At 45.0% G+C, this 20536-nt stretch overlaps 1 protein-coding gene across 1 annotated transcript in view; it reads right to left on the bottom strand.

Annotated features, from left to right (window-relative positions):
• PEX14 (peroxisomal biogenesis factor 14) overlaps positions 1-20536 on the bottom strand; it is an 86820-nt gene that overhangs the window by 38389 nt on the left and 27895 nt on the right. The window contains exon 3 of the mRNA XM_026686458.2: positions 8381-8465. Within this exon, the coding sequence (XP_026542243.2) occupies positions 8381-8465 (85 nt within the window). The remainder of the gene's footprint in view (positions 1-8380; positions 8466-20536) is intronic.

Genomic DNA, 20536 nt, shown 5'->3' with positions numbered 1-20536 from the left:
TCTTTTAAAACGAGTAAGGCAGTGCTCACAAATGCCCTCCTTCTTCCCCCCCCCCCAACTTGTCTCTCTCGGCCACACACATATTGAACTGGACTCCCACGATGAGCTGAGCCGTTGTGTGGTTTTTAGCTGGTTTGGCTTAGCACGCTTCCACGAGCCCAACGCCTGCCGCCTGCAAACCACGCTTGGTGGTGGAGCGTCTTGTGCGAGCCCAAGCCAACTGCGCGGCTTAGCCAACATGCCATGGTTAATCGAATCCTTCCTTAATGGGAGCCACACGTGCCTCCTTTGCAGGCTTAGCTACTGAAATCCTCTCTAAAGCACGTCAAAAGTTTAAGAGGACTTTGCTGACTTCCCAGGGGGATGGTCTCCCAGCGGACTGGCCGTACCTTCGTGTAGCTTGCTTTGTGCCAGACCTGGCTAAGATTTCACACACACAAACACCCTTTTGACTCTTCTGTCTTTGGAAGACAAGCCCTTCCATTCGCAGCATTGCAGTCAAGAGTGCTCATTTAGGAAAGGGTTGGTAGTAACCATGAATGCTTCGTGTTTTCTGCTGGCTGTGTAATAGGAACTTTGGAAAACACCTTTAGCATTTGAAGAGTGATTTTGTTTTTGTGTTTTAACTCCTTTCTAATAAAAAAATATTAGGGGTCATGAATAGGAAGAAAGGAAGGAAGGAAGGGAAGAAGGAAGGAAAGAAGGAATCAATCTCCATGCAGGCAGAATTCATTCAAGGCCTTTTACGTTTTTCATTTTTGGTTATAGATGTTTTGTGGCACCCCGTGCTATTTGGGACCACAACCAAGGTGTGACTGAATGCCTCTACCTGGAGTGAAAAGTCACAACGGGCACAGAAATCCAGCACATCGTGGAGCCTTTATTTTTGCTGTCTTTCTAGATTCAAAAGAGCCCTCCCTTCACTGCCAGTCCATTAGGACTTGGCATGATGCTGTTTTCCTTTTTTCCTCGCCTAACACCACCTGCCACTTCCTTATTTCTGGGCAGCTGATGTGAAATCTCAATGGCTCCTCCCAGAATGCTGGTCCAGCTGGAGAGCCATTATATTACTTCAATACGTAAGTTTAAAAAAAGAAGAAGAAGCTATTTCTCTCCCCAAACCCAAGAGAGTCGCAGAAGCGAGTCGTGGACTTGTTGAATTTTTGTTTCCACTCCTGGCTGTTTCTACCTTCTCCTCCTGTTTCCTTTCCAGGGGTGAGAGAGAATCCTTTCTGTTTCCCAATCTAAACAAATGTACAATCCTGAAGGTTATGGAGGTTCTTAGTTTAAAATAAAATAATAATAGAAAAGGAAAAGAAGGAAAGGAAAGGAAAGGGAAGGGAAGGGAAGGGAAGGGAAGGGAAGGGAAGGGAAGGGAAGGGAAGGAAATTCGGGGGGGAAACTGTCCTTGTGTCTGGTTGTTCTGCTGTGCAGGGCTCTATAGTCTCATTTTATGTCCAGGATGTGAGGGGTCTGTAGATATGATATGCTTCATTTTAGTGGGGCTTTTCCTGCAAAGAATGCAGGCACCTGGCCTTTATTTTGCATGCAGGGGGGGAAGAAAACAAAAAAAAAAGAGTGAAAAGAAAAAGGCACAAATCTCCCTGTGACGCTCCCCAAAAATTAATTACGAAGCTGAAGGTGGAAAATTAATTTTAGAAATGCAAGAGGCCAACTCTCCCACCACGGCTGCCATTTCCTCCTCCTCCTCCTATCCCCCCTCTCTACTTGTCCTTCACCCTCAACACCAGTGGCAGGACGCCTGGCGGGAGCCCTCGTTTTCATTTCCAACCGAAGGGGTGCAGTCTCGAAGCCCTCCAGTCGATAACCTGGCCATCGGAACAAGCTCTGTAATTAAAAGGTCGGTGACCTGGAAAAGCAGTTCTCCACTTGCCGGGGCTTCTCAGCCGGGGATGGAGTTATTAAATTAAGGCGGTTATGAAATCAATGCTAAAAAAGCTTTCACAGTAACAAGCTTCCATTCAAGGGCATCTAAACTGCCGGGTGAAATGGAGTTAAGTTATGAAGAAGGAGGGAAGTAATGAGGGTTGGGCGCTTACATTGGAATCGGAATTGGAAGCCTCTGGGCCTAAGACGTCCAACCTCCCCTTTGGAAATATATCATCAGGGTGAGTCGTTTCGAGGAACCCCGTAGGAGGCAAAGCCGCAACCACAGGACCGTTCTCACAATATTTTAAGATGCGGGTTGGGAGCTGAGTCTGTCATTATAACCACAGCCCCCAGCCGGACTCCCTAGATTTAGAAATGCACAGGGTCTGCAGAATTTCAATTTGGGAAGGGGTTTAGAAAAGGATAACAGAGTTGGAAGGAACCTTGGAGGTCATCTAGTCCAACCCCCTGCCTAGGCAGGAAACCCGACACCATTTCAGACAAAGGGTTATCCAATTTCTTGTTAAAAACAGAGTGAGCTCCCGTCACTTGTCCCAGCTTCTGCCAACCTAGCAGTTCGAAAGCACGTAAAAAAAAATGCAAGTAGAAAAATAGGGACCCCTATTTGGGTGGGAAGGTAACCAAGGCGTTCCGTGAGCCTTTGGGGTTTAGTCCTGCCGGCCACATGAACACGGGGACGTCTTCAGACAGCTCTGGCTCTTCAGCTTTCTAATGGAGATGAGCACCGCCCCCTAGAGCCGGGAACGAGTAGCACGCAGGTGCGAGGGGAAGCTTTACTTTTTACCTTTCATGCTGGAAGAGAATTCATTCCTGAATCTGTAGCTGAACTATGCCAATGGTCCGCTCTCCTTTGGGTCTACCCGGAAGCTGAGGTTGAGGCTGTCATCGCCTTCAATGACTTAATGGCCAGACAAAAGTCCCCAAGGCCCAGGGGGCAACTGAACCACGGGGAGAGCTTCCGTCCCGCCTCCTCGGTCTCTTTCAGCAAATTAGGTAATGAACCAGATTAATGAAGCCGGCAGCCAGAAGGGCACGATTACCCTTGGCCTCCTACACATCTTCCCCAATAAGAGCCGGCTAATCCATCGGGAACCGTTTGCTCCGGCTATTACCCGCCTGACTCTTAGGTCTTCCAGGCCCTCCTGAGGATCCACATCGCACATTTCCTTTCCATTTGGGCTTTAAATTCTAGCTGGAGGAGAGGCCCTGTGGGGAGGGGGGAGCTGACAAAAGACACAAAGTGTGTGCGGGGTCGAGAGCCACTCAGGGTGTCCCCGTTGGTGATTTATTCCCAAAGAATGCCCACCTGGAGAAATGCCAAAATAGACAGGTGTGGTCAACGGGCAAAGTGATATTGTGGTCATTTGGCAGCCTGGACTCTGGGCAACTGTGCCCCCCCCCTTGACCACCTGTGGACTTCAACTCTCAGAATTCCTGCTGGCTCAGGAATTCTGGGAGTTGAAGTCCACAGGTGTTTAAGGGGCCAAAGCTCCCCACCCCTGTTCTAAAGTGAACCACAGGCCTGAGGATGGCGAGTGGGACCTCGCCAAAACATCGCCAAAATACTCTTAATCTTACACAGGAAAAGACCCGAACACACCTAGACCTACCCACCTACCTACCTACCTACATACATACATATATATATATATATACCACATATATATATACACCATATATATATATATACCACATTAACACTTCATAGGTACTAGGTGGACTCCTTCCCCATCTATTTTAATTAAAGCAACTCCCCGCCAACCCTGTTACACTACACAGGGATTTCTGCATGCCCCACCCCTGGAGGCAAAAGTGATTGTAAAAGTTCTGGCTTCATTTCCACGTTGATCCTCCACTCTTTAAAGAGGATGATGACCTCTTGTGAACGATTAGCCCAAAACGGCAGCTGAAACAAAAAGCGGGGAGGGGATGCATCAAACAGGGTTAGGGTAGCTTTTTTCTTCTTTTCTTTCTTTGATAGTCATTAGCCCAGTCATTCATTCTTCTTCTTCTTCTTCTTGGGCCCTATTCATCATCGGACATTGGCGATCATGTTGGCCACCCTATTTTTATCCACAGCCTCAAGAAAAAAGTGCCACTGAGTTTTGTCCAAACCGGTCCCTTCAATTTTGAAGACACAATGTTCTTCTTCTGCCTGGACCTCGTTTGCCTGCAATCTTTCCCTGGAGGATTATGTGATGGATGCCGTATTTTTCAGGGTGTCGCATGCACAGGTGTAACTTCTAGCTTTTTACTGGGTTTTATTTCTCTTGGCTTTCCCAGGTGGATGATCCACCTCCTCATTTCTGATTTTGTCAACCTGACTTATACGTCACAGCCGCCTGTAAATCCACATTTCAAATGCTTCTCTAGTCTCTTCAAGTGGCTTTCCGTCAATAATTCATTAGAAACTTTTAATTGGGTCTCTGGTCTCTTTTCGATGCCGATTGGTCTCTCCCCCACTAAGCCCACTTTTCCCAGTCAGAGATTTATTAAAATTAAACAATCGATCAGAAAAGAGCTGGAAGGGACCTTGGAGGTCTTCTAGTCCAACTTGGAGCACCCACGACTTCTGAAGGCAAGCTGTCCCACTGTTAGGAAGTTCCTCCTTCATTCCAGGTTGCTTCGCTCCCGGATTAGTTTCCATCTGTTGTTTCTTGTCCTGACCTCTTGTGTTTGGAAAATAAGTTGACCCACTTCTCTTCTTTGGGGCAGCCCCTCAAATACTGGAATACTTTCATGTCACCTTCTTTGCTCTAGGCTGGCCATGCCCAATTCCTGCAACCGCTCTTCGTATGTTTTAGTCTCCGGGTCTTTAATCATCTTAGTTTAGGGGTGTCAAACTCGATTTCGTTGAGGGCCACATCAGGGTTGTGGCTTGACCTCTGGGGGCCAGGGTGGACGTGGGCAGCTTGACGTCACTCATGTCAAGGTGGTGAGTGCTCTGCATGCAAAAACGGGCTCCTGCGCTCCATTTCAGCTGCGACAGCTTCCTGCAACCCTCTGCCGGCGAAAACGGAGCTCCGTTTTTGCTGGCGGAGGCATCGCGGGTTTCTCCTTTGCTGTTTCCAGTCTAGCCCTGTGGGCCAGACCTAAGCACCCCGTGGGCTGTCCCCAGGCCCCGGCCCTTGAGTTTCACTGTCTTCGTTGCTCTTCTTTGCACTTTTTCCAAAGTCTCAACATCTTTCTTTAAATAATACAGTGACCAAACCTGGATGCAGTATTCCAGGTGTGATTTTACTATGACTTTCTAAAGCGGTGCTAATACTGCTTTATAAACAGATTACATGGAGCTCTGGTTTTTTTTTTTTCTTTTCTTAAAATCACACACACACACACACACACACAGAGCATCCATGAAGCCGGTGGCAGGGGAATGCGACCCAAAACTTGGAGACGTTTGTCTCTAAATTGCTTTTAAATACCTTGCGCTTATGAAATCCTAGCCCCGTCCATGCTCAAATTGAAGCACTGAGGGGAATGGAGGAATGAAACGTAAGGAATAATAACTGGTCATTTTGTCGAGATGTAAAGATAGTTTTATAATAGGGCATATGATTTCAGTGTCCGGGAGGGAGGGGCAGGGGGGAGAGAGAGAAAGGGGGTGTCAAAGGATCTCTTGGTAAGTATAGATTTTGCATCAAGTTACCGTAGGCAATCAGTATAGCTTTTAGGTTCAGCTTTCCTCTGCTTCATTGCTTCGATGATAGAGTAGAAATCCCAAAGCGTTTATGATTAATTACTCCCCGTAGATCCACATATTTCAAAGGAAAAAGAGAGAGAGAGAGAGAGAGAGAAGGCTATATGGCAAGAAAGAAGATCTGAAAAGTTGAAGAGCTTCAAAGGCCTAAATTTTGCAATGCAGAGACAATGTTGAAGGCAGAGGAGAGAATTTTACACAAATTGTTAAGCACAACAGCCTGGCTACAAACTAACCTGTGGACGGACACACACACACAAATCCAAAGTTTGCCCTCTACCTACCAATTACTATCATTTAATCGATCCGTTTGTCGTTTTTTAAAAATGTATCTTGCTTCTGTTCATCCAGCAATTCCTGCTAGATATGTTACTATTACAATGCCCAGGATCCCCAGCCAGCATGGTCTTTGGTGATCTGGGCTCTGTGGATCCCTCTAAGATGGAAGAACAGGAGTTCATAAAACTTCCCTAAGCATGAATTCCCCCAAAGGGGTTGCTCCTAACAAAGCACAACCTTTGTGAGAACACAATGCAAAAGTTGGGCGATGTTGAGGGAGGTGTGGGGGCCTCCACTACGCAGCGCTTTAGTATGTGCTAGCCAGATTTGCAGTGCTGGTTTGTCACATTCTCACAAGAATGTAAAGGAAACCAGCAGGATGGAGCAATCGGGACACGGAGGATCTAGAAATCCTAATTTTCTGAAGAATGTTCCACAGAACTGGGCACCTGTAGCCCGAAGGAAGGATTAAGGGAGATGTTCTTGTCTTCAGCCATCTCAAAAGGGAGTTTAACTCTGGGTGGTACTGTCTCAGATATTGCTGGGGGTGGGGGGGTGGGTCGTGTGACCTCAGGGTTCCCATGCCAATATTTGTGGCTGGTCACAATTATGCAGGTGCAGGTAAGTGTGAATAAATACACCCTTTTTCACAAAGGAAACTAGCATCGTAGAGCATCTCAGCTGGGTATGGGAATTTTTCTTTCAAACGTTTTTCAAACATTCTACACTGTTTCTACATGAGCCTCAGTGGTGCAGTGGTTAGAGTGGAGTACTGCAGGCTACTTCTGCTGTCTGCCGGCTGCCTGCAATTTGGCAGTTCAAATCCCACCAGGCTCAAGGTGGACTCAGCCTTCCGTCCTTCCGAGGTGGGTCAAATGAGGACCCAAAATTGTTGGGGGCAAGAGGCTGACTCTGTAAACCACTTAGGGAGGGCTGGAAATCATTGTGAAGCGGTATATAAGTGCTGTTGTTATTGCTGTTTTCCTTCCTTCCTTCCTTCCTTCCTTCCTTCCTTCCTCCCTCCCTCCCTCCCTCCCTCCCTCCTAGTGGCTAGAATGCAATATTGCAGGCTGACTCTGCCCACTGCCAGCAGTTCAATCCTGACCAACTGGCTCAAGGTTGAACTCAGCCTTCCGTCCTTCCGAGGTGGGTAAAATGAGGACCCAAATTGTTGAGGGCAAGAGGCTGACTCTGAAAACCGCTTAGAGAGGGCTGGGAAGCACTGTGAAGTGGTATTTAAGTCTAAAGTGCTATTGCTATTGCTACATTGAGTGGGGTTTTAAAGAAAATCAGAAATATTCAACTGTACCAGTCTGTACAGAAACCGCTTTTTGCAACAGTACAGTTAAGAAGATATAGGATTTATAACCTCTGTGAAGGTCTACTCTTTAAACCACCAAACAAAACTCACCTGGGTTCTTCAGCTAACAATTTTAAAACTTCAGATGGACCCTTGAAGCTTTAGTGTCATCTTTTTTACAAAAAGGCAATTCATTTAACCTTATGTTCAACAGATATCTTGCAAAGCCATGAACTGAGAAACTTCCACTTGCTAGAAATGATGATGGATTTATCAAGATGTAGATCTTTGTCTCTAAAAGAGCTCAGCTGTCAATTGCTTGCCCTTTCTGACTGTGAAAGGCAGAGTGACCCCAAATTTAACCCCGGTCTGCTACTGTCTATCCTGCAGCCTTGCCTTTTACCAAATGGCTTCATTCTCTTCTGAAGTCCCTGGCCGTTTCATCTGGCCGGCCTACGGGGAATGCCGTGTGAATGACTTAGAACCAAGCAAAGGAAGCTGAAAGAAGCTGGCGGTTCAGAAGTTTGCAACACAAGCCATTTTAATGGGTCTCGTTTCACTGGCTTTCGCCCTGGCTTGCCTAGGATCGGTAAATGTTCCCATGCTTTTAAAATCTTTCACAGTTCAAGAGGGCAGCAGAAGGGAAGTGGAGGGGGGAGCCAATGTGACAATTTACAAGAAAAAAAGCTGAAGAGGAGGGAAGAAAGGAGGGAGAGGAGGGAGGGAAAGAAGGAAGGACGGAAGGAAGGAGGTTGGAAGGAAGGAAGGAAGGAAGGGTGGGTGGGAGGGAAGGAAGGTGGGAAGGAAGGAAGGTGGGTAGGAAGGAGGCTGGTTGGAAGGAAGGAAGGAAGGAAGAAGGAGGGGGGAGGAAAGAAGGTGGGAAGGAAGGAGGTTGGAAGGAGGGTGGGTGGGAGGGAGGGAGGGAAGGAAGGTGGGAAGGAAGGAGGTTGGTTGGAAGGAAGGAAGGAGGGAGGGTGGGAAGGAAGGAAGGAAGGAAGGAAGGAAGGAAGGAAGGAAGGAAGGGAGGGAGGGAGGGAAGGAAGGTGGGAAGGAAGGAGGTTGGTTGGAAGGAAGGAAGGAGGGAGGGAGGGTGGGAAGGAAGGAAGGAAGGAAGGAAGGAAGGGAGGGAGGGAGGGAGGGAGGGAGGACCCAGATGGAGAATTAATTGTTCAGATTGTATATTGCAATACCTTTTTTCTTCAGAAATGTTCTTCTGTTTGCAAGTGGGCTTTGGCGAACTCGGGGGTTTTGTAAAAACTTCACTGCTGTGGCAATCTGCAGAAGGTGGAGAAAAGAAAAAGAGAAATTTAAAACAGGATTCATCAGAATTCAGATTCCAACCCAAGCGTGCTCTCAATGTTTTTACTACAAATACCTGGTTACCAGTAAATTTAAGTATATCAGTAATTTAATTTTGAGGCAGATCTATTATCAGAGAGCTCCCAAAGGTCATCTTTTGTGCTGTATAGCAGAGGTGTTGGAAAACGTTAATACAAACAATCAAGGAAAGAGGAAATGAAGGAGGGATGCGAAGCAACCATAACAATCTAGAAAAATGGATATTTAACCATTCCAAAATGCTAAGACGAGCGCAGTTAAAATGGATTTCTTCAAACAACAAAAAAAGGAGAGTAAGGTAGCTAAAGGCAGGAGCAAAAAAAAGCAAGGCAGCATTTGATCTTTATTTCAGCCTCTCAGTTTTCTATCATTCTACACTGAGATCTTATACTCATCGCAAGAGTTTATGATCTGTTGTTCTCTTCTGCAAAAAAATATAAACCCAGGGAATTGCTGCAGGGGGCTTGCTTTGAAGGGAAAAGCTGGCCCAAACCCTGTTTCGATCGCTCGGAAACCACCTTCTTCAATCTGGCTTCCTTCCGACACGCTGAATTAAACACCTATTATCCCAAATCACACAGGATAAAAAACGGTCTAAAGTCGCTTTGTTAATTAGTACGTGTTTGCTTTTTTTTTTTTTTTTGGCCCAAAAGCGGCATGGAAAGTATGTTTTAGCATGTTCGGGAAAACAGGAGGTGACGAAACGGGGCTAGTTTTCGGCCTGCAAAGCTTGCAGAAGCCTTCCTCAAGCCTTTGGGAGGCCGGAAATCAGCTGTGAGGCTCAGTGCAGGTAAGCGGGTGGCAGGGGGTAGGTGGGTGGGTGGATTGCACGTGCATGCATAGCGGGCGTGGGGGGCACACAATGCCTTATGGGTGCTGGCACACGAGCGCGAGTGTGCAAGCGCGCGCACAAGTTTTGGCACAGGAGCTGAAAAAGGTTAGCCAAAGGTTAGCCTTAGGGTGATGGTATTGTCTCTTCCCAGAAGCCAACCGTGGATCATCAAGTGATCAGCTCCATCCTGACTGTAGATCGGCCTTGACTTCCAATTTTGGGCCCTGTCCTGTGTCAGCCTTGGAAGGCATTTTTTTAGTTGGGAACTTTGAGGCTGCCACATTCAGTGCCTGGGAAATTGGGAGGGGGGATTTCATAGTGAGTAGAAGGTTAGAGACAACAACATTCTTTCTCAGAGAGTCAAGGACAAGTCGCCCTGTACCTGGAGGGGAATGTCCGGAGCAGGGGTCCCCAAACTTGGCAACTTTAAGGCTTGTGGACTTCAACTCCCAACTTCAATTCTGGGAGTTGAAGTCCACAAGTCTTAAAGTTGCCAAGTTTGGAGATCTCTGGTCTGGAGGAATGTCTCCAGTTGGGACGAACATTTGACTGGGCCATGTGATGGACTGACGGGTGCAGGCGATGGATCTTTGATTTCTCTTTTGGGAAGGGAAAACCTAAAACGCTGAGATTCTAATAAAATGGAACTGTGAGGAAAGGCTTGTTTCGGAGTTTATTGGGTTGGAGTTGGTTAGTTGGAAAGTTGACATTAACCTGAATCTGAGCGTTGTAGGTTTTCCCTCATCAAAAGAACCTTCTAAGAAAGATGGGTTTGGGAGACTTTGAGGTGGGGGGGAGAGAAAACTCAACCCAGATGTTTTGCCGTAACTCAAGGGAACGTTGGCCTTCACCTGGTTTTCCAGAGATGCATCTTAGGTCAAAGAGTAAAAGTTTTGATGGCTTTTAATGGCTCTTTTGATGTACTCCTTGCGCATTCCATCAATGTTGTGTATGCATGTACAACAAACACCACTCCCCATCTTAAATGGCATCTCTTATTTCTTTAAATACATTAATCAGTCTTGTGTAGGCAAAACTGATCCATTGGACAATGCAATAAACATGAATTATCATCTATCCAACATGCATAATGGCTTAAAAAAACATAATAGCAGGTGTAGTTTAAATGATTAGCTATTACACCTGCGGTGCGTCTGATTCAATTGGGGGAAATCATCTTTAATAGGTTAAAAGGTTTAGATCAACGGGCCTCTCCCTTAAAGTGGCTGTAGAGAGGGTATGATGGAGTATGCTGTCATTACTAATTCATTTTAAAAAAAAAAAGCATGGGGGGAAATATAGCAAGGAACAGCATTATAAGAGCCAATCTAATTTAGACATCAGGTAAAGCAGAGGAACACCTTTTTAAAAAGCATGATAAATGAATTTGAGAGGGGAGATGAAATTCATATCTCTTCTTTTTTTTTCTTTCCTTTTTTTAATTTTTAACGGGAAATTTGACCGAGTCCCAGCATACTTGGAATTGAAGAGAAAAAAAGAAGATGGGGAGGAGGTGGGAAGAGAGAGAGAGAGAGAAAGAGAGAGAAATCCCGTCTCTTTAAAGTTTAGCCTTCCATCATTTCAAATCATAAAATAATATGAAGCCACCAACAAGCCCACCTCCCCGCGACACATAAAGCGCCTCTCTGATCTTGTTTATGCCTCCTCGTTGATCTGCCTCGCTGGAAATGCCAGCGATGGGGAAATTGCACATTTAAGCGGCAACGGGTATCGCTGCACAAAAGGCAGAAGGATAAACAGTACAAATTAATAACCTGCGGGGGGAAGGAAAAAAAAAAGTGCTGAACCAGAGAGATGTCCGAATAAGCAGATACGGAGATGTGCCAGCGTATCAAAAGCGACTTAGCTTCCGTATTAATCACCGGCTCCTCCTGGAACTTTTTGATGGGCCTTGTTCTTTCGCAGCTGAAGGGGAGAGGAGGGGGAGAAGACCGAGACCAAAACGCTTGTTCAGACTTGGCAGGAGAAGGCAAACTTTCCCCCCCCCCAAAAAAGGGGGGGGGAAGCCTCCCCATTTGTACAGCTTCATTAACTTAAGTTTAACACTCCTTGGCTTGAGAGCAACAACATTTACGGACTATCAACCATTAAGGGATCATCGAATAAGGCCAGGCAGAGATTCCCAACTTTTATGGGACACTGGGGGAGTGTGGGGGGAGGGGATAAGAAAGCCATTGTCCAGTTGGACTCGGTCCTAACCCTCCTTAATCAAACCCTCTTTCTTGTATTGTAAGAGTGGGAAGGAATGGCCCAAAGAAGCGTTATTTCCCCAGCCTCGTTTAGGAGAACATAATCCCCAGAGTAGTGAAAACAGAGGCAAATTTTACAAGCAGGACGCCTGCACAGATGCTATGATGGGATAACCTTCCAAGTTTTCATCCTGGTACCTACCGTCTTTCCCCGAAAATAAGACCCTGTCTTATAATTTTTTTGCCACCAAAAAAGGCACCAGGTCTTATTTTCGGGAGATGTCATCCACTGACTAACCTCACATCACCCCTGGCCTCCTTTTTGCTGTCAGAGGCCTTCAGAAACTTCTTCTTCTGAGGCCAGCAAGGGTTTACTTCAAGCTCAGGATCGATCCTGAGCTTTGTTCTCAGCTACAGAGGCCTTCAGGAAAGCCTTGCCAGCTGCAGAAGAAATGGGCCGGCAAGGAAGGTGTCGAGGTGTGCGAGGCCTGGCTACAACTGTCCTAAGTTAAGTAGTAGGGCAGCTCCACCCCACCATAGCTTAATTTTTATCCGTGCAATCTGGAGTGAGCGAGATCTTAATTAGGGCTTATTTTTTTTTGGGGGGGGGGTAGGGCATATATTGGGCAGCATGTGTAAAAATCAAGCTAGGCCTTACTTTCAGGGTAGGTCATATTTTCGGGGAAATGGGGTATAAGAAAGCCTATCTCGGGATCTGGCCAATATCCCCAAGACTTCCACAGGGAAAGATTTGCTATCTCTTGCTGCTTTCAGATGGTTGCGTGGCATGCCTCGAAGGGAGATTTTGCAAATATCCAATGGACCACGGCTTTAGTCCTTGTGATTTGGGCCATGACTACATGGTCTCACCCGTCATCCCTTCTACAGCTCTGTCTACACTAAAATCGAGGGAAGGCTCCAGAGATCAACAATCCTATGAGGTCAAAGGTTGAACGGATAAACTACTCCCTGGTGGATGCAATTCCAATTTGAGGGGCGGGGAGAGTCTTGATCGTGCTTTCTTTTAAACTTAGAAATCATTCTTAAGCAATCCGTTTTAACACTCGTTCCATCCACTCAATTCTTTTGGATGCCTTTTCTTGTTTGTTGTTACGTATTGTTACTAATTTCATTTTTTTAAAAAAAATCCTATGCATTTTTGTTACCATCTGCAGTCACAACAATAAATGGATACATTGATCCAAATGGCATTTTTCTGGGGCATCGGGACTAAAAGTTTTTGTAGTTATGGCCAGGATAAAATATTATTTTCTCAGAAGGCAAATAAATAAGCTTGTTCCCACCCTCCACTCTAGATTCCTCAGGTGTTCTGTATCAAATGAATTTACCTGGGTCCTTTTGGGAGACGGGAGGAAACCCTCCTTATTTTTACCACTAAAATTCATACAGTGCCCAGAGTCATGGTGGAAATTTATCCTGAAATATGTTTTATAGGGTATTAAGTCCCCCAACTTTTTAAAATGGACTTTTCCAAGGTTTGTTTGTTCATCACATTGATACAACAGTTCATTTCTGGGCAGGGTACATTGAAATCCAGCCATACAAACCAACATTAAAAGTTGTATCATAATAAAAACATTGGATTGGATTGGATTGGAATGGAATAGAATAGAATGTAGGATAGGATAGGAATGATGAGTTGGAAGGGATTTTGGAGGTCTTCTAGTCCAACCCTCTGCTTAGGTAGAAAGCCTTATACCATTTCAGACAAACAGTTATCCAATCTCTTCTTTAAAACTTCCAGTGTTGAAGCGTTTATAACTTCTGGAGGCAACTTGTTCCATTGATTAATTGTTCTAACTGTCAGGAAATTTCATTAACAGCTGCAAAGAATATTATAACTTGATATTCTTTTATTTGTACAGCTTAAGGAATGCCTATACAAAATACCTTTCTGGTCACTCTTTAAATGCCTTAAAGTCTCTAGAAAGGTTTTATCAGGCAGACAAGCTCACTGCTATCTAACTCATACACAGCCTACACAGAGATTACAACTGATCTTAAAGCTTACACAGAACGCTTGGATGTCTAAATGGCTTTGCTGACCTAAAATTGAAGGAAGAGAATTTTCCTACCCCAAATTCACAATGTTATTTCTGATAAGCAGGCTGAGAGCTCAGCTTTGATTACACACACACAGGATTGGGGGGGTGGGGGTGGCAGAGAGGTTATCACGAAGGGAAGAAGCACAGTGCAAAAGATCTACTTCCCAATAAAGCCATTCTATCAAAAAATGAAATCGCTCCATTAACAAGAGCTAAATTATTTAAAAGGTCTCCTCCATCATCTTTTTGCTAAAGGCCTATTGATTGAAAATGACATTACAAAATTATAGCAAAGAAAGAAGGAGAGATCCTCCTGCTATCAGACACAACTTCTACAGAGATATCCTTGGCTGCTATATCTGCAACGCACAAAAACACACCCATTATCTATAGCCTCAAATTTCTAGGGACAATGAAAATACAGTGGGTATGAGGGATTTTGCCACGGTTATCTTAAAATCGTTACCGGCTATCCATTCTCTGGAAAAATCAGTACTCAAACATTATCTGACTCTGCTTCCTAGACCAAACCAATACGCCGACATTGTTTTCAACCCAGAAATTAACCCTTTTACTCAAGTCCACGCAATACAGTGAAATGTGAAATAGCCGCACAGGCTGAATATGTAAACTATCTTCAACTTCCCCAACACAGAAATAAAAGATCACAAGTCATCAGCCTTGGCCTGCTGTGGGAAAGGAGCTTCTAGATTGAGAGCTGCTAAGGCTTCCGCGTGAATTAAAGTGCAGCCGCAAACTTTGTCGCCAGGTTTTCATCCTGAAGAGTCAGCTGTGAGATCTAAGGGCCCCCAAATCCTTCAAGGATATTCCTGGAAAGCTAAGAGTCCAGTCTTAATCCGAGACTACAGCCATTACATCACCTCCTTTGTTATCTGTGGATCTAATTCAGTTTCTAACTATATATAGCTGAAGTGAGAGAAAACTGTCTACCGTATTTCCCCGAAAATAACTTTCTGACTTATAATATTTTTGCCACCAAAAAAAGGCACCAGGTCTTATTTTCGGGGAATGTCATCCACTGACTAACCTCACTTGCGCGTATCACTCCTGGCCTCCTTTTCGCTGTCAAAGGCCTTCAGGAACTTCTTCTGCGGCTGCCAAAGCTTTCCCGAAGGTCTCTGCAACCGATAACTGAGCTCCGGATCGATCCACAGCTTTCTTATCAGCAACAGAGGCCTTCAGCAAAGCCTTGCCAGCCTTGCTGGCTGCAGAAGAAATGAGCCGGCAAGGCAGGTGTTGGGGTGTCTGAGACCTGGCTACAACTACCCAAAGGTAAGTCATAGGACTTACCCTAGCTTCATTTTTACCCATGCAATCTGGAGTGGGCAGGATCTTAATTAGGGCTTATTTTGGGGGGTAGGGTTTATATTGGGCACATGTGGAAAAATCAAGCTAGGTTTTACTTTCAGGGTAGGTCGTATTTTTGGGAAACAGGGTAGTTCTGTAGCTTGTAGTCTATTCGGTTCAGAATTAACCACTGTATCCATTCTTGTGTTTCTCTGAATATCAGGGCACCGTCAAAATAAGTTACACTTAAAAACAGCTTTCAGATTCTAGACTGGCATGGACTAGATGGATTAACTGACAGATCTGCTGGGATTTAGTCAGAAGCAAAACCCACTTCATAATGTCACCATGACCTCATGGTGAAGAAGGAGGAACACCCACTTGTTATTTTTTGGGGAGGGAAGGTGAAAAAAACGTGGTGTTTTAAGCCAGGCAAGAAGGGGTGGTGGTGGTGGAATCCCTATTCTTGTCAAGACTAGCTTGACAAATATGGTCATCAGTGGCACAAGGAAATAGTTGCAAAGCAGCTGTTAATCAGGGTAACACATTGAGGAACGCTGATGCTAGCAGTCGTGGAAAAATGCAAGAGGCTAATTATGAAACAATATATCTTGCTAAAGAGACACTGTGCCTCCAGATTCCAGATACAGCCTTTTCAGAATAAAAAATCTTGGGCTGGCTAGATTGGCACCCATTTATGTATACCGCCATCTTTCAGGTCCATCAACCACGGGATCTCTTTTGATTCAACATTTGAGGAAGCGGGCAATTTTTTCTCCCCCTGGTGCTTATTTGCAACTAAGACTGGAGTAGGGGAAACCTGGGCTATTTCATCCTAAACCCCACCAGCTCAAAATATTAAAGTGTTTTTTTCCCCCCTCTTTAATCACTGGGTAGGAAAGTGCTGTTTAAAAAAACCAAAAACAGTGCAGATGTGATGAAAAAAAACGCTGCCTGGGATGTAAGTCTACTGGTTTCCATGCTACAAAGCATCCAGGTGTTCTCTTTTGCAATAGATAAGTCACCCTACTGGTTCTGGCTCTCTTTTTTTTTTGCAACTGGGGGAAAGGAGATTTAGGATGATTAGAAGGATTCAAGAGTATTAAAATATAAAAATGAAACATATCAGGAAGGAAGCTAGACCAAAATCAGCTGGGAAGCGTGTGCAGGCGCAGTGAGATGAGTTTGGCTAGGGCTCGCGTGCCCGTACCAATGACTCCGCGAGCCACCTGTGGCAGGCGTGCCGTAGGTTCGCCATCACGGGTGTAGCGGTCTCTTGCTCGGGTGGGGGGTTGGACTAGATGACCTACAAGGTCCCTTCCAACTCCGTCTGTTAATCTGACCACAATGGAATCCTGGGATTCTGGCCATGAGTCAAAGCATCATGTGACTGGACTTGAATTTTGCCACTTTTTTTTTTTAAAAAATGACCACATCTGTGACAGACAGCCATTTAAGAAAGGACCATCAACTCCTGGGGAACTGACTCTTTTGATAGAAAGTTCTTGACCCAAGGAGGATTCTTCCTCCTAAAATCATCCTTTTGAAGAAGTGAAGGGGACCCACCAACCTCTGGCCCGCTAAAAATGGGCCTTTTTTCTTTTCACCAGCCAACGGTGAAGAATGAGCGTGGTTTCTTACGCCAAAGGCTGGTGGGAGAGGAGGCGCTTCAGGTGAATTGTAATAAGCCAAATAGGCTAATTAATAGCGACTCTCCTGGGTATGATCCTCTGTATGTTTTAAGATGTTCTTTGCATCTGTAATCACAAATACTGATTCATTAGGTGTTGCCCGAAATGCGACCTGATCTTCTGTAACCTTGTGCCTCCAATTTGTTTTGAATTTCGACCTCCGTAATCCTCAGCAGGTCTTCCAGTCTCCAGAACTGATTCTAAAATGACAGGACCAGATGCGTGGACCTACTGCTCTGACCTAGGCTTCCCAAAATCACGAAGCCGACTCCTTGTCTTGACAAAACCCCTTTTTATTTAGGTGACAGCGAATTCCCCTTTCACTCCTTTTCATTCCCTATGGGAGGGGCCATTCACCGTCCACCTGTGGCTTTACGAATCGGCCCTTGTTTCTTAATTGTTCCCTTCTTCTGGCAGCTCTGCACATGCACACACTGGGAAACAGGCTCCAGCTGTTCTTCTTCCCCACTGATCTCCAACTCCAAAGGCAGCTGATAACTGTCAGACGACCCTGGCCCTATCTCTGCCTCCGACGTACAGCCCTCGTCAGAGCCTTCCCCAGGCTCCAGGACTGGCTCATGTTCCTCCCCAACCTCCTCACTGCCGCCAGCTCCTCTGGTTGCTGGCAGGCCACAACACCTAGAAGAATAACTATTACTGGTCTACTACCTCTCAACTCTATGTCATGGGTAAGATAATGAAGTCTACATATACAAGCTGGGGGGGGGAGGGGAAGCCTGGGATATCAATTTAAATGCTACCATTACCCTGACTCTTTGCTGCCATCTAATAGTCGTCCCTATTTCTACAACCCAGATCTGGTACGCAGAATATATCCACCCTCTCCATCACCAAGCGCGTTAGCGTGCGCGCAGGGATAAATGAAGACGTTGAACCGCACTATATAAAGCAAAACGAATGCAGGAACTGAAAAATTATTTGGGACAGGGGGAAGAGTGGGATGTAAATGACGCCGTGGCGTTGGCAGCGAAAAGGGGGAATACACCTATAAATAGCTCTGAAGAAGAGAAGGTTCATTAGTAACTGCTGAATTAGTATTCGGAGAGATGATTGCAAGAAAAGGAACAGGCTAAACAACATTAGTTAAAGAGATAGCCATGGAACATGCCAGTGGGGATTAGATTCCCATGCTGCCTCCCCACCCACCCCCGGCTGCATGTCCTGGGTGAATCCAGCCCCTCCCCCCCGTGGTTTGCAATCCGTGGCTTCAGAGAGCTGATCCTAACCGATTCTCCTTAAACCTTGGGCTTAGCGCAAGGCAACTACCCACTGACGTTCATTTCAGGCAGATTTATTCCCTGCTAAGTGGGAATAGAACTACACTTTTATGGATCATGTAGTTTAAATCCACAGCAAATAGTGGCTTCAATATGTCATCTTCAAAGTGCCATAAAACTCTCTTTGTGAAAGCCAAGTGATATATCTATCAAACAATGCTTAGAGAAATGGGGCGTGTGTGTGTGTGTGTGTGTGTGTGTGTTTGAGAAACGGGGGTTGGGTGGGTTACGAGGTGGGTGTTAACATTGTTTGCTTTCCTGGGTTCCTTTTTCCCAACCAATAAATGTTATTAAAAGGTATTAGTGTTCGTGAACTAGGGTGCCCTCGTTAGTCCTGCACACACACCACCAAGCAACATCTTCATTTTTGTTGATTGCCAGAAAACACTTCGGCTCAAGTTTTGGGGGACTAGGCCCTTTGTTAGAATAAGAGAGGTAGCTCTGAAACAGGCCAAATTCAACACCGGTCCAACAAGGAAGGGAAGGAAGGAAGGAAGGAAGGAAGGAAGGAAGGAAGGAAGGAAGGAAGGAAGGAGGGAGGGAGGAAGGAAGGAAGGAAGGAAGGAAGGAAGGAAGGAAGGAAGGAAAGGAAGGAAAGGTTGGAAGGAAGGAAGGAAGGAAGGAAGGAAGGAAGGAAGGAAGGAAGGAAGGGTAGGTAGGTAGGTAGGTAGGTAGGTAGGTAGGAAGGAAGGAAGGAAAAAGAAAGAAACGGTTAAAAGCGAGTAAAGAAAAGGACAATCCTTTGCAACGTGGAGGCAGGTAGGGGATATTTCCCAGTTAAGAATTCCAGCCTAAGGAGTGAATAACCTTGGGGCCGGCTCAGCCAAGGATATGCTGGAGACCAGAGAAAGAGCTAGTGTGCCATCTAGCTCGTACCAGAGAGAACCGCCACAAGTGCCTGCCACCCAGCCTCCACGCAAGAAAAACGCAGCCAAAATTAAGTGTTTTCACTCAGTGAAAATGAAATGTTTTTGCAAGATGAAACCGAAATAAAAAAAATATATATGTGGTTTTAGGTAATTACTAGTTGGCATTTACATATCACAGCCTAGTTCAACACCTATTCATTTTCCCCTTTTATTTTCAATTTTTTTTAAAATTACTCATTAAACCCAGTGTATGACAAGGACAGGAGGTGGGGAAGGAGAAGGGGGGGATTATTCAAATGTGTGTGTGTGTGTGTGTGTGTGTGTGTGTGTGTGAGAGAGAGAGAGAGAGAGAGGAGGGTGGGGAGAGAGAGGCTTAAATGTAGTTATCTGCAGACATCAGATACCACTTAACTTTTTCTGGGAATTTTGTCTGGAAAAACACAGATCGTTTCCCTTCTTCAAAAGTAAATAGACAGAAAAAAGGACATCTTAATTTGGAAAGCAGGATCCCAGCCTTCCTCGCTTTTCTTTCTAAGAGTAGCTGGTTTATTTATTTATTTTGAGAAATGGTGTGACATTAACGTATGCCATCTCATCCCCAACCATTTTAACTTGTAATTAATTGTTCCTCTGTTGTCTTCTTCCATCTAACTTTTGCCCCCTGACCTCAAACTCGTAGTAGGCTGTTAAAAAACAGAACCCTAAAAAAAAAAGACTGGATTCCCCCCCCTTTTCCTAAATCAGAAAAAAAAAAACCTGACATACTATTTGGTGATAAACTAAAACTAGCCCGTAGCCAACTATCTAAGCCAGACTAAGTTTATCTCTTTTGCTTATTTATTTATATATTTATTTTGGCTTGTGGCAGCAATTCCCACAGGCTCTCTGGGGCGGCTTGCAAAACAGAAGGTTTGAATAACACCCATTGCATCAAGCACGCCCTAACCGACATATCATCACAGCACACCACCCACGGGGTCAGGATGAAAAGCCGATGTTCTGTCTCCACCCTGCCAATCAATCGATCCGATCAATCAATCAAGTCTCTTTTTCAGGCTGCCTTCTGGATTTGTCGGCCGGAGTCTTTTGCAAAGCTGCGATGCTTCACTTTGCAAAGAGCGAAGTCTTTTTTTCCCCCCCATCTTTTCTTGGGGCTGGAAATTAGGGATAGGCAGAAAAAGTAGGACAGAAGGATAAAAGTCCCAGGCTGAATCTGAAAAAAAAAAATTGTATTCTCAAATACTCAGCCTCTGTACTAGGAATTTGGAGCGTTTTGCAGTCCACGAGAATCGGGAAGACTATATTACATTTTAGATTATAATCTAGTTTTCTTCTGACTAGGCCAGCGTATCTTTTTTTCTGCTATCAAGATCCTTTCAGTTACAATGCCCTCTTCTCTGCTTTCATTGAAAGCAACTGGGAAATATTCCGAGATGCAATTTGTCACTTTTATACAAAATAAAGACAGGTTGCCTTTTGATTTTTTTTTTAATCTGCTGCATAAAACATCCTTGATAGAAATGTACAGAAGATGAAATGATGAAGTCATATATTTTAAGGCCTATTGTGCAAATATGTGGTGAGGGAATTCTAAAGCATTATTGACCTAAGTTTCTCTTAAAACACTTTGATATATTGGATACATGGGTTCTGACAGGGCTGGATTGCAGTGTAGTGGACCGACTGCCGAATTCTTCCAAGAGAAACAGCAATGTTGAGGAAGACTTAAAAGTA

Source organism: Notechis scutatus, chromosome 16 (assembly GCF_049901735.1).
Source record: "Notechis scutatus isolate UNSWTSFEM ecotype Mainland chromosome 16, rNotScu1.2, whole genome shotgun sequence".
In the NCBI taxonomy this organism is placed as follows: Eukaryota; Metazoa; Chordata; class Lepidosauria; order Squamata; family Elapidae; genus Notechis; species Notechis scutatus.
Note: the sequence above shows the minus strand (reverse complement) of the source record. Positions and strands in the feature narration are given on the sequence as shown.